This window comes from Ostrea edulis, chromosome 4, assembly GCF_947568905.1.
Source record: "Ostrea edulis chromosome 4, xbOstEdul1.1, whole genome shotgun sequence".
Taxonomy (NCBI): Eukaryota; Metazoa; Mollusca; class Bivalvia; order Ostreida; family Ostreidae; genus Ostrea; species Ostrea edulis.
Genome location: NC_079167.1, coordinates 68,681,695 through 68,695,822, shown reverse-complemented (window position 1 = coordinate 68,695,822; position 14,128 = coordinate 68,681,695). Strand labels below are relative to the sequence as shown.

The 14,128-nt window shown below is 35.3% G+C and overlaps 2 protein-coding genes across 2 annotated transcripts; one reads left to right on the top strand and one right to left on the bottom strand.

Moving 5' to 3' along the window:
- Window positions 1-3,734: 3,734 nt before the first annotated feature.
- Window positions 3,735-4,250, top strand: LOC125669122 (uncharacterized). The gene has a single exon (XM_048903571.2). The coding sequence runs from the start codon at window positions 3,735-3,737 to the stop codon at window positions 4,248-4,250; it is 516 nt and encodes a 171-aa protein (XP_048759528.2).
- Window positions 4,251-8,955: 4,705 nt separating this feature from the next.
- LOC125671568 (periaxin-like) lies at window positions 8,956-13,015 on the bottom strand. The gene is made up of 9 exons (XM_048907353.2): window positions 12,947-13,015; window positions 12,605-12,704; window positions 11,989-12,130; window positions 11,826-11,878; window positions 11,679-11,738; window positions 11,439-11,483; window positions 10,642-11,244; window positions 10,181-10,281; window positions 8,956-9,840 (listed from the first exon to the last, which is right to left on the bottom strand). The coding sequence occupies exons 2-9, from the start codon at window positions 12,684-12,686 to the stop codon at window positions 9,652-9,654; spliced, it is 1,275 nt and encodes a 424-aa protein (XP_048763310.2). The 5' UTR covers window positions 12,687-12,704; window positions 12,947-13,015; the 3' UTR covers window positions 8,956-9,651.
- Window positions 13,016-14,128: the final 1,113 nt, after the last annotated feature.

Sequence of the window (14,128 nt, the reverse complement as noted above, 5' to 3'; positions counted from 1 at the left end):
GAAATGTTTTACTTATGTATGTCTTATATACCCCATGTTTTGAATATAAATAGCGGCCTAACAATTGGCACAAAGCACGCCCGACAGCATTCGACCCAGTGATAGCTCGTATTTGCATAATACATCATTATAACGAAAGGTGAAGATAACGAATAGTGTATTCCTATCATTACTCCTATTTGGCAAATACGGACCTCTGGATACACCAGAGGTGGAATCAGGTGCCTAGAAGGAGTAAGCTTCCCCTGTCGATCGGTCACACCCGCCGTGAGCCCTTTATCATGAACAGGGAAACGGAATTATCCATAGTCGAAATCAATGTGCCATTAATGACCTAATAATCGATATGAAACACGTCAGACAGTATTTGACCTACATGTACATGCAATGATAGGTTGTATTGGCAAACTAGATAGTTATAACGGTCATAGAATTTGCGAAATGCTGAATCATGCAACATCAACTTATTTGTCTGTCGCTTGCTTCGATTTTTAGAAATTGATCATACGCATAACATGTTCTCGCGTATCGAATCCGTTGAGAGCCATAAACACTATGTGCAGGTGATAATAGGATATTCCTGCACAAATATGGGAGGTTGACAATGAAAAAATTGAAGTCATCTTGTTTGTCATTGATTTTTGTTTTAGTTTGCCTTTGAGATCTATGTTCAATATGAATAGGGAATATTCCGTGGTGTCTTTTATTTTGAGTTGACTGGGATTCGTCGAATCGACATATGAATGAAAATGAGTATTTCTAATAGATAAAACGTCGTCGATATATCTAAATATCAAGTTGAAGGCCACAGTAAGATATTTTCGTCTTATCACATAGAAGCTTTTGAAGAAATATCTGCCTCATAAGAATACAAATAATAAAGGAGCATAGTTTGTGCTGATGGGAATTCTAAAAGACGGTTGGAAGACCAGAATCACCAAAGACTGCGTAAATATTGTGAATGAGAAACTCCAGCAACATTTTTATATCAACGTCAGAGTACTTGTGTCTGAAGTCAGAGTGGTATTTAGCAACATAATTTTTATACCTTATGAGAAGTGAAGAGGGGAGTTTTATTGTGGTTGGATGTTGGATGCGTGTTTTAAAATCATTAATGAACGTTCCCTATCTTAATTTTTAACTTAATGAATTCCATAAATTCATACTGTCAGAAACAACTGATTTTCTTTTATTTAAAAAGTTTCTAACCTGCATCTAGGAATTATACAATATTTCAAGTGGTATTTATTATGATAAAATTGCTGAACTGGATTCGGTGCTTCGAGTTTCAATCAACCCTAAACCGCATGCAATCTGATTAAAATCAGAGCCTATGATCCGCTCACGTAGATCGTTACACTAGTATATACTAGATTTTAATTAGATATATACCTTATGTATATAGTTTTCTAGTATCATGTATAACACTATATCTGGTTTATTGTTCTTTAAAAGAATATTTATTTAAAAAATATATTTAACTGTCTTTCTGGATAATTCAAGATCAAACCAAATACTTTATTATGAAAGGTGAAGACAACGAACAGTGATCAATCTCATAACTCCTATAAGCAATACAAAATAGATAGTTAGGCAAACACGGACCCATGGACACATCAGAGGTGGGATCAGGTGCCTAGGAGGAGTAAGCATCCCCTGTCGACCGGTCACACCCGACGTGTGCCCTATATACTGATCGGGTAAACGGAGTTTTCCGTAGTCAAAATCAGTGTGTCAAGAACGGTCTAACAATCGGTATGAAACACGTCAGACAGCAATTGACCCAATGATAGGTTGTATTGACGAACTAATTTGCGAAATGCTGACTTCAATCGAGACTATTGAAACCCCTGTATCATCAACTTGTTTGTCAGTAGCTTGTCTCTATTTAAAAACTGACTATACGCAGAACAAGCTCTTGCGTATCGAATCAGCTGAGAGATATAAACACCATATGCAGGTGGTAATGGAATATTGCTACATAAATATGGGAATTTGACGATGGAGAAGCTGAAATCATCCCGTTAGTCATACAGTTGAGTTGTAAGTTTGCCATTAATGTCTACTTTCAATAAAATATCTAAGTATGAAGCAGAACTTGACGACCTTGTGGTGTCTTTTATTTCGAGCTCACAGGGATATATCGAATCTACATATGAATGAAAGTTATCATTTTTAATAGACAAAACGTCGTCGATATATCTAAATGTCGAATTGAAGGCCACAGCAAGAGATTTTTTCGTCTCACATAGAAGTTTTTGAATAAATGTGGATATTTGCTATAACATAAAGAAATGGAAGAAACGTCGAGATGCAATACACATTTAGACCGTACAATTAAGAAATGAGATAGCATTTTTAAATGTTATTGGTATATGGCATGAAGTTGGTCACGTGATCAAATCCTCGAAGCGCGTTACAGTATATTTGATCACGTACCAATTTCATGTCATATCCCAATAACACTCAAAAATGTTATTTATATTTTCTATTTTGATTAGTGTTCTTACTGAGCTTCCATGATTATGTAGCAGATGACCAAAATAACGATCGTAGAACACAGAATATAGTTCGTTAGAGTTTTATCGAATAAAAAATTAGGAAAAATATCAAAGAGAATATAAGATATAGATATTTGATTACTGAAATGAAGACAAGAAGAGTGGAGTAAACTACATCCGTGATGTGATTTGGTCGCGATCAGCGATGGAGAAACTCGCGTTTGTCTAGCCTACCAAGTTGAAAACGCAATTGTTGAATACAGATTTCGACAGATTAAATTCTAAGGATCTGAGAGAATTGATGGGTCAAGTTAACGTTAAGCTCTTAGTCAGGCTTTTGGAAAGAAACAACGGCATGTTCATCGTTAGGACTCGCGGTTGTAGCCATGCAGGAGACGGATTCGCGACAGTAGGACAGATTTAGACAAAGTGCAGGTTTGTTGCTTCTTTTATTTACCTTCAATGTGTGTAAGAGAAAATAAAAACGAACTGACGGAGTTTTTGTTCACTTGAGAGATTTCTGTTGTAGGATTTTAATGAAGACTCGCACCGGTACCCTGACATGAACATAATTTTTCGGGCCTCGAGAGGGGTCAGAGGTCATCTACCAAGCAAGTCCAGTTAACAATGAGCTCCAAGAAAAATTAGGAAAACTGTTCGCCAGTCAAGTTATATGAAAGCAGCAACTGTATGTATATTTTTTATCAACTGATCTATATCTCAGCAATTCATTTGCTGTGTTGAGAGAATTTTGGCGTTTTTTGCGACTCCTGTGAGTTTAGAATTCACGGCCATTGAGTTATGTGTATCTGATCACTGGCTGATATGAACTGTCTTGCCTCTGTATTGTGTGCATGATGTGATGTGATGTGATATATTGGACGTTAGCTGACATTACCTATCTAAATATATCTAAACATGTCTGTACCTATTGCTGATACAACTAAACTGGTGGCAGAGAGTCATTCTATTATCTATGATGATTCTTACGAGTGCAAGGACGGAAACATAACCCTAAATTCAATTCATTCTCTCCTGACACAAATGAACACCAAACTGACAAATATAGAACTCAAGAATGATTCTCTAGAAACAAGACTCACAACAATCGAGCATAAAATGACATCTCTACATGAAATGCAGAGTTCTCTAAGTACCATGAAGTCACATGTCGTCCTTTTAGATGAAGGTGTGAAAGGTGTTAAAAAAGATCTATAGTGTTTAGAAACTAACATGAATTCATTGGGAACTGTGTTCGATTCAGTTAAGGAATCCGTCGAAAGCAATAAAAGTTCAGTGTCTGACTGTAAGAAAAACATACAGCAGTGTACACAGGCCCAGAAAATCACAGAGGACAGAGTGACAGCAGAGCTGAGGACTGTCAGGGAGGAGAACGACAAGTTACAGAATTCCGTCATCGACCTCAAAGCGCGATCTATGCGTGATAATCTTGTGTTTTCTGGAATACCGGAGGATAAAAGTGAGGACACAGAGGAGGTTCTACAGGAATTTCTCCAACGAAAATGTAAACTAGATTACGAAATACAATTTGAACGAGTCCACAGAATGGGGAGGTGGAATGAGTTTAACGAACATCCTCGGAAAATCGTAGCTAAGTTTACGTATTACAAAGACAGGGAATTCATTCGAACGCGAGCTGCTCAAAAGCTGCGAGGATCAAGAGTATGGGTGAATGAACAGTTTCCACCCGAAAAGAGGAAAAGAGGAAAAAACTGTACCCTATTATGAGACAAGCGAAGAAGAACAACAGACGTGCGAAATTAGTGCGAGATGTCCTGTTTATTGACGGGGAGCAATACCTTGCACCCGATGGATCCGCCCACGGACATGGCCCTGCTCCATCCGAGAGAAGCAAACGGAAACGCAACGTTAAATCGGTCGAATCAACAAGTTGACCGGAACGCGCCTGGGCGTGATCGACAACCGCAAAAGAGACAGCGTCAGCACTACACCGCCGACCGTGTGCACTAGGGACTCGCAGGAGAACAGACGTCAGAGAACCCGAATAATAAACTCTCTTTCTTGTCTTTAAATGTCTGCGGAGTTAATAGAAGACTACAATATAATGAATTTGTTGAGTTTTTATCTTCATTTGATGTTATATGTTTGACAGAAACTAAAACTGATGATACGGATGTTCTTCAGATACCTGGTTTTTCAGTTTTTCTTAAGAATAGATGTAGACTATCAAAAGTTAGATCCGGTGGCATTGCTTTGCTGATTAGAGATTCACTTGTGAAGTATGTCACAGTAATTAACACAAATTGTAAATATGTATCCTGGTTTAAAATGAACAAATCACTGTTTAATATTGATGAAGATATTTATTTCGGTGCTGTATACATCCCTCCTGAAGGAAGTAAATACTCATCTCCTGATTGTTATGTTGAGATTGAACACGAATTAATCAATATAAGTAGAGAGTGTAAATATGTATGTTTGATGGGAGATTTCAACTCGAGAATTGGAAAATTAAATGATTTTGTTGAAGTGGATGATTTTTTAACAAATGTCATACAATGTAATTCTGTTGAAATTGAAAATATTGATATTTTATCATTTTTTGACAATATCAATATCCCCGCAGTCAGAACAGCGCAGGATACCTCAACTAATAATTTTGGTTATAAATTGATAGATTTTTGTGTGAATAATAATCTATATATTGTAAACAGCCGTGTGGGTAATGATAAAGGTGTTGGAGCTTTTACCTGTAAAAACAGAAGCACTGTGGATTATGTGTTATCAAGCAGAGAATTGTTTAATATTTTAATGAAGTTTGATATTTTAGATTTTTGTGCTTTATTTTCAGATGTTCATAATCCTATTTCTTTTTGTATCTCTACAGTTCAGAATTTTACCACTTGTAAAAAAAAATGAACATCAAAGTACAGGTGAAAATCAGCCACGTGTGAAATTGTGGTGCGCGGACAAAGCAGACGATTTTCGTAATGGTATTGACGTCCATGCCGTAAATAATATTGAAAGTTACTTGAATGAATTATCCACTAGGTCTAGTATTTGTAAAGCAGACATTGCCAAGGTAGCAAATGATATATGTAATGTGTATATGAACACAGCCAGTGAAGTATTTGGAGTTACAAAAAATGTACAAAAAATGAAAAATAAACCCTGGTTCAATAGAGAATGTAGAGCTGCAAGAAGAAAATTTCATTTAGCGAAACGACTTCATAATAGGCACACGACAGCAGAAAACAAAGACAATCTTAAAACAATGAGTAAAAACTACAAACGTATAATGGATAGTTGTATAAAAAAGTATAAGTTTGAAATAGCACGTAAACTGTCTGAACTGCGCTCTACAAACTCTAAAGAATATTGGAAGATCTTAAATTCATCAAATAAAAATAAGAAATGCGCCGTCGATATTAACGAAATGTTCCAGTTTATGAGGAATCTTAATTTAGGTGATTCTAATGACGATTTAACGGGGAATTTTGATAATTTTGATTTCGTTCCAAACGATGGAGATACCTCTGATGAGTTCCTTAACACTGTTATTACTGACGACGAAATACAAAAGGCTGCTAGAAAACTTAAGCACGATAAAGCACCTGGTTATGATAATGTATTAAATGAACATATCTCATCAACTTTGTCAATATTTTTACCTGTGTATAAAAAACTTTTTAATATGATTTTTGACAGTGGCTTTGTTCCAGATGAGTGGTCACTTGGAGTTGTTAAACCTATATACAAAAATAAGGGTGATCCAACATCACCGGAAAATTACCGCCCTATTACTTTGTTAAGTTGTCTCGGTAAACTTTTCATATGCATTTTAAATAGTCGACTGGAGGCATACGCCGATGAAGTTAATTTGATTAATGAAAATCAAGCTGGGTTTAGGAAAAACCATTCAACATTAGACCATATTCTTTCTTTGCAGTTTTTGTCACACACTCTAATGAGTAAAAAAAAGAAATTATTTTGCGCATTTATTGATTTTAAACAAGCATTTGACACTGTGTGGAGAAATGGTCTGTGGAACAAGTTAACTACAAACGGTATCAAGGGAAAATGTTTTACTTATATCAGAAATATGTATATGGGAATTAAATCAATGATTAAGATAAATGGCATGTCAACTGACTTTTTCACATGTAATGTTGGGGTAAGACAGGGCGAAAATTTATCCCCATTTCTGTTTGCTTTGTATATTAACGATCTTGAATATTTTTTACAAGAGAAAGGCATTATTGGCCTACAAAGTGTTACTAATTCAATTGAAGAAGAACTTATGTTGTACTTGAAACTTTTAACTCTGCTATATGCAGATGATACAGTTATAATGGCTGAATCTGCTGATGATTTACAATGTGCGTTGAATGAATTTTTTATATACTGTACTCAGTGGAAATTGAATGTTAATGTCGATAAAACAAAAATTTTGATATTCTCAAAGGGTCCATTGATGAAAAGGCAATTTTACTATAATGGGGGTGTTATAGAGAATGTAAAATAATTCAAATATCTCGGTATTATATTTTCTAGATCAGGGTCTTTTTGTAGAGCTAAGAAACATTTATGTGAACAAGCCCAGAAAGCTATGTATGGAATTATAAGGAAAATTAGATTGTTTGATTTACCAATTAGTTGTCAATTTTACCTGTTTGACAAAGTAGTTTTACCAGTTTTAATTTATGGATGTGAAATATGGGGGTATGAAAATTTACAAGTTGTAGAGCGCATTCACTTAAAATTTCTGAAACACATTTTTCAGCTGAAAAGCTCTACGCCCTCATTTATGGTATATGGCGAAACAGGTCGTTTCCCAATCTATATTAATGTGTATAGCAGAATGATTTCATACTGGGCTACACTATTGCAAGATTGTGACTTTAAAATTGTTAATGTACTTTATAAATTTTTGCATACACAATATGTTAACGGTACTGTTAAGAACCCCTGGTTTGAATGTATTCATCGAATTTTAAACATGTGTGGTCTTTCAAATATATGGAATCAACAAAAGAACATAAATGGAAAATGGATAACAAATACTGTCAAACAAAGACTTAAGGATCAATTCATCCAAACATGGTCGAGCGATATGTTCAATTCATCTAAAGGTAAAATATACAGAACTTTTAAAATAGACTTTGGACCAGAAAAATATTTAGAAAAATTGTCAAAAAAATTCAGAACTATTTTTCTTAAATTTCGCACCACAACTCACCGCCTCCCTATAGAGACTGGTAGATGGATTGGTATTCCATATAATGAAAGATTTTGTGTTTTGTGTAACGAATCGAAAATTGCAGACGAATTCCATTATATATTAGAATGCAATGCTTTGTCAAATATTAGAAAAGAATACCTTCACAGTAGGTATTACACAAGACCTAATATTATTAAATTTCATGAAATTATGTCAACCAGTAAGGTTAAAACACTTAAAAAACTCTGTATGTTTATCTAAAAAATCTATGAGTTAGTCTGTCCTCCTTAATATATTTTGTAAATACTTTTTCAATACATGTATATTGTATATTTGTACATATTCTGACCTTATTCTTTCTCAAATGTATGTTTACTTAATGCACCTCATGTACCATGTATAATGTGGTTTGAGTGAATAAAATAAACTTGAACTTGAGACCAGCCTCGCTTATGATCATGCCGAGTCATAGCCGTGATGGCAGTTGCCAGGAAACAACAGGTTAACTTATCATCATAAATTAAATAGACTTATAACTCTGCCTACATTTTTTCGCTTCCAATATCATAGAACTTTATTTTTTAAATTCGCCATGCAGAAGTTGCAATTTAGGCATAGTTGCAGACGTATTTAAAACTGTATAAAATGAACAACAGAACGGTATGTTAAATGTTTCTCTTTTATGAATTGATGAAATTCTTGTTTGTTTACAAAATAAACTCTATATAAATATCCTGCTGCGTTTGTTTCTGTTATGATGTCATTGCAGTGGCGAATCCAGGGTTTACGAAAGGGTGTGCGTGAAAGTCAAGTATTAGCCAAAATACTCAGCCATTTTGGGTGCCAATCTGGAATTTTACTCACACTATTTCTATTATCTAAATTTGTGGCGAAAGGGGGGGGTCTAAATCCCCCACTGCATTGCATAAGCAAGAAGCCAGGTGAAAGTACAGGGGCTGACTTTTGAAGCGGTAACTGTATTCATACGCAAGAACAAACTGATCACGTGACCAAATTCATGTTACACGAAATTGAACATCGATTTCATTAGTACTGTCATATAAGGAAGTGCATTGGCAAATGTAAATATTTACAAATGGTAGAAATAAGACTTCCATATACGTATTGTTATTTATATTCCGCAATTTTGAAATAGAAAAACCCATATACGAGCAAAAACTCTGGCATTCCATAGCTCAGTTTTTGTGATTGGATAATCATTGAAATGTCTAAATAATGAAAAACACAACATTTTAAGTCAACATGTCATTTATTATCATGATCAAACAAATGACGTAATAAAACAAGTTCAAACAAAATGACGTAGGCCTAATCGACCAAAATATACAAAATTAATTGGCTGGGACAATACGTATTGTTATTATTGATGCATTGGTAATACTCAGTAGTTCATCGAATACCATGCTTGAAATCACAAATTAGTGCTCGCACTAGCCATTGCCGTATGAATTCTTTTCTTTTCATTATAGAGCTTTTCAAAGAGCATTATAATAGCGCTAGCATACTTTTATGTTATTTCAGATATAGCACATTGTCATTCTTTGTGAAGATTCTAGCGTGAGGAAAACAAAATAAAACTATTCGTTTACAATGAAATTTATTCTGCTATTATATACCAGTTCTAGAGATAGAAAATGCGTTATTCGTTTCATAGAATGAAACTTTCCACTTTTTAAGGGTTATTGTTTGTACAGTTTAGATTAATTAGTGGATGTTAACGAGATCACTGATAGTCCAATTCACCGATACACACTCCCCCCCCCCCCCTTTACAAGCATACACAAAGAAACATGGCCTAGCGGATAACCATTAGATACAATCAAAAGAATTTCATTTTGGTAAATTACAATAGAGGCATTCATCATACACATGCATGCATTGTTCTCCTAAATGATATATTTTCCATATAGTTCAAAACATTGTGTACTAATTGAGGAATTGCTGGAAGAGTTTTGGAGCCAGTATTTCTGCAGATCGTTGCATATCTGAGAGATACAGCTTTACGCCCGCTGCATTGTACCTGTGCACCTCCATTCCGTTTGGTAATTTGAATTCGATACTAATCAAATCCACAGTCATACTTGTGTAGTCCATTGTGGCTTCATCAAATGTGACCTAAAAACAAAGCAAAATATACCTTACTTTTCTCTATTCATGCATTACTAGTATTTAGGTCGATGTCTGAATATCAAAATCACGGCGCAAAGGTCCATGGCAATAGGAGATCAACGTCATCATAGTATAAATAAATTGGTAGACGAAAAGTAGAGAATAATCATAGATGTAGGACTCGCGGCGGGTGTGACCGGTCATCAGGGGATACTTACTCCTCCTAGGCATCTGATCCCACCTCTGGTATGTCCAGGGCTTCGTGTTTGCCCTACGCTTGATTTTGTATCATGAGATTTATCACTGTTATTTTAACTTCTACATATGATATAAATATTTTATTTACATTGTATATAAGATCCTTTTCTTGGGCAGAGTAAAGCAGTGCCAACTTCTCCAGTGTTTTCTGTTTGGATTCTGTCTGCTTTAAAAACCGGCGACCGCAAACTGAAACCAAACATACAAGCATAATTAGAGCACATAACAATGAATAAATATACCTCGGGTTGTGGTTACACGGCTTCTTGTTTTCTTCACAAAATTAAAAAAACAACTTTGAAGCAGACGACCGGCACAAAACATAACAATATATAGTTTTTTCTTATCATTTTTACTTGAACGTTTGTAAATAAATTGAACATATCGCTGGTAAAACGTTATATTTTTTCTATCACCTACTTTTCTCTCTCACGTCATTAGAGAATGTTCTTATTTGTTAAACGTTATCTGATCATATAGGTATTTATATTCCTCCACAATGAAGTATCCTTGATCTCTGAGATAGTACTGGAAACAAGCGAATCTCACCTTTCCTTACGATGTTTTTCTCGCTGTCTGTTCTAAATTGTTCACATTCTTTGCAATCTGTAATTGACCGTTTGCCTCTGAAAATTTTCCCAAGGTCCAGTTTTGGAAAGCTGATTTTCGGAAACTTTATTCGAGGAAGCGTGAACTGTGGAATTTGAAGATTACCAAAATCTATTTTTGGAATCGTAATTTCAGGTAATCGAAATTTTGAAAGATCTACAGACGGAATAGGAATTTTAGGTATCTGAATGTTTGGGATTGTTATTTCAGGGATATTGACATTAGGTATATTTATTGATGGTAAATCGACTTTAGGCAACTTAATCTTTGGTAGTGTAATTTCGGGGATAATGACATTGGGTATATTTATCGATGGTAAATCAACTTTAGGCAACTTAACCTTTGGTAGTGTAATTTCAGGGATGTTGACATTAGGTATATTTATCGATGGTAAATCGACTTTAGGCAACTTAACCTTTGGTAGTGTAATTTCGGGGATAATGACATTAGGTATATTTATCGATGGTAAATCAACTTTAGGCAACTTAATCTTTGAGAGTGTTGGCAGGTTAATCTTTGGCACAATTGTTTTCTCAAAGAAATCTACAAAATAACAATATCCTAGTAAATGACTGATATATAGGACCACAAACTCGATTTGGTTTAAAGCATTATCGTTGACTTACAGTGTGATTGAAGATATATTTACATAGAATTTATATTTAACGACGAAAACCAAATTGATTTATCAGTTTCAATAATGTATACAGTTTGAAGACATCGAAATAATATATTACCTCTGGCTTTTTTCACAGCTTTCTTTAAACCCTTTATTATGTTTCCTGGGAATGTAAAATTGTTACTCTATCATTAATTGTACAACATTAATTATATGGAACCAGTAATCAGCTAGGGAAGTATTTACTTCAAATAACATTTCTCGCTGGAATATAAAACGTCAAAGATAGGAATGTTATTAAAGCATATAATTTTTCAGTTTCTAAAAAGAGACCACGGACATGCAGATTTCTAAATACCTCTGATTTGTTTCCACTCCCCTGTTACTGCTCTAGCCTCCTTTTGTTTTTGAGCGTTTTCTTCAAAAACAAATTGCAGAACGGTTTACATAATGTCATTCAAAAACTCAGTGGGTTTCAAGAATAATACCAATTGTTCCAACCTACCTAAGACCAGTTCCACTCGCTCTGCGTTTGCTATCTGTTGCTCAGAAATTAACCTTGTAAACAAAACCACAAGAGCATATATAGATGGAGAAATTTGAAATGCAACTGTACATATTTTAGCATCAGATATAAAGACAGTGATCGATTGTGATCGTAAACGTACCTGTTACACTCAAAACAGGTGTCTGAAACGAGGGTTATTTTACCCTCACAGTCCTGTTGTTCAGCTGTCATATTCTGAAATGTTGCTCCCATGTTATCCCGTATAATCTTTGAGACCTTTCCAGTCACGTACCAGTTTAGTTCTATGTGAATTTTAAAAATGAAATGAATTTCAAGATATTCAAACACTAAATAATGTAAATTATAATATTTGGGACCATTTCGTGAAATCTCCATATCATTGAACAATTTATTTTTATGAAATTTTATCATCAACCATGTCAATAGTTCAGCGGCGAGAGTTTTGTGTGTTCAATCTCCAAATTCTCGTTTCTTTTACCCGATAGTTCCTTTAAGACTCCATTGATATCTTTTATGAAAGACTGTAAATGAATTGGTTAGTTCCAGCATTTAGGCCAGACTGGGTAACTCGACTTGTTGATACAGCGTTGGAGCTAAAGGACTTAAGCCGGTTAATTGCAGCGATTAGGCTTAAAGACCGGCAAGTTGTACCGTTCAGGTTTGTTCAAGAGTTAAGCTGTTTTTCTTTCATGATGTGCGTTATACCGAGAAAAAGGATATCCAGACGATACTGTATATTTTACTTGTGAACTTACCACCAAGCTTGACGTCATCCAGATTCAAAGATGTACAGCCCTGGAAGAATGTGACAATTACCGCGACGACCAGACACCGCATGTTTGCCGAGTTATACGTCTGTGGATAGAAAGCAAAATACGAAAACCTATATCGTGATATCTTAGGAGCAAAATGACAATCTACCAGGCTAACAAAAACTTCGCGGAGACTAAAATTCTGATATGAATACATCAGCTTGTATGTACATGTAGTTTCTTTAAATCTTATCATCAGCTTGAAGATGGTAGAAGACCACGGGAAACATTAGATTTATTTGTCTCTGTACAAAATTTCAAATCAAAAGTTTAACAAGACCATACCTTTCCTGTGAAAAAAATGTTATCCTTGTCGTGAGCCTGCTACAAATGTCACTATATACGGTGTCGTGTAGATAACTATACGGTGTTTTTTTTTCGAATAAATTATCAAACAGGTATTTTTACATAACTTCCTAATTCAAGAAAGTTTTTTTTCTTCTTCTATTCTTTTACTGCGTGATATAGGTCATGCGTGTCCTATTAATCAAAGATTAAAACGCAGACAGAACAAAGCATGGTTATTGTCGATTTAATTTATTATCTTGTTCGTGTATCCTTACTTAGAATAATTTGAATCCTATCATTATAATGAATCTATTTTGGAAATTTACGGTAGCGACTTTTTACGGTTGTGATTGAAAAAGCTCAGTATCATTTTCAGAAAATATTAAGAGGATGATATTTGCATTCAATACTGACATATCATCTTTAAGTGGCTTTAATACTCTGAAATATGACCAACTTCTCCCTGGATGAGACCTTAAGATCGGAGGAGCGGTTGGCATGATCAAAAACCCTAATTGTTGTGGCCTTGAGCGCCATGCATTGGTCAGAATTTGTGGCACTTCATCTATCACTGATGGCATCCCTTTAATCATGTATCAAAGATTCCTGGATTGGACGAACTGGTTGCAGTAGCTCAGCGGTAGAGCGTTAGCGTCTCCATATGAGTGAAATATTCTCGAGAGGGACTTTAAGCAACATACAATCAATCAATCGTAACCGGGAGGTCATGAGTTTGAGCCCTGCTCGTGCCATGGCCGCGTCAAACTTAAGACGTTAACATAGGTAGTGATTGCTTCTTCGCCAAATGCTCGGCAGTTAGAAGTGAGAATCACGGGTATTTCGGATATGAACTCAAAAACGGAGATCCCGTGTCGAGGCATGCGTTGGCACGATAAAGAACCCTCACTGCTACGACCCTGAGCGCTAAACATAGGTCTAAATTTTGTGCTACTTCACAGCTGGTGACGTCTCATTATGAGGGAAAAATTCTCGACGGGACGTAAAGCAAACAAAAACTCCTTGTATAATAGATGACAGATTGTATAATAGATGACAGATTGTAAATAGATGACATCGTATAATAGATGACAGATAGGCGTCAAATCAATGGCGATTTCACAAGCCCCGCATCAGATTTCACTAGCCCCGCATCAGCCACTAAAATGTTAGTTTCATAAT

What these genes read in the sequence shown, in the direction of transcription:
- LOC125671568 (XM_048907353.2), bottom strand. Translation starts at nt 12,686, where the DNA reads ATGCGGTGTCTGGTCGTCGCGGTAATTGTCACATTCTTCCAGGGCTGT. An exon ending in GGATGACGTCAAGCTTGGTG is followed by an intron (nt 12,131 to 12,604) that starts GTAAGTTCACAA and finishes AAATTCACATAG; the next exon opens with AACTAAACTGGTACGTGACT. An exon ending in AAAAGGATCTTATATACAAT is followed by an intron (nt 9,841 to 10,180) that starts GTAAATAAAATA and finishes CTTTGTTTTTAG; the next exon opens with GTCACATTTGATGAAGCCAC.
- LOC125669122 (XM_048903571.2), top strand. Translation starts at nt 3,735, where the DNA reads ATGAATTCATTGGGAACTGTGTTCGATTCAGTTAAGGAATCCGTCGAA.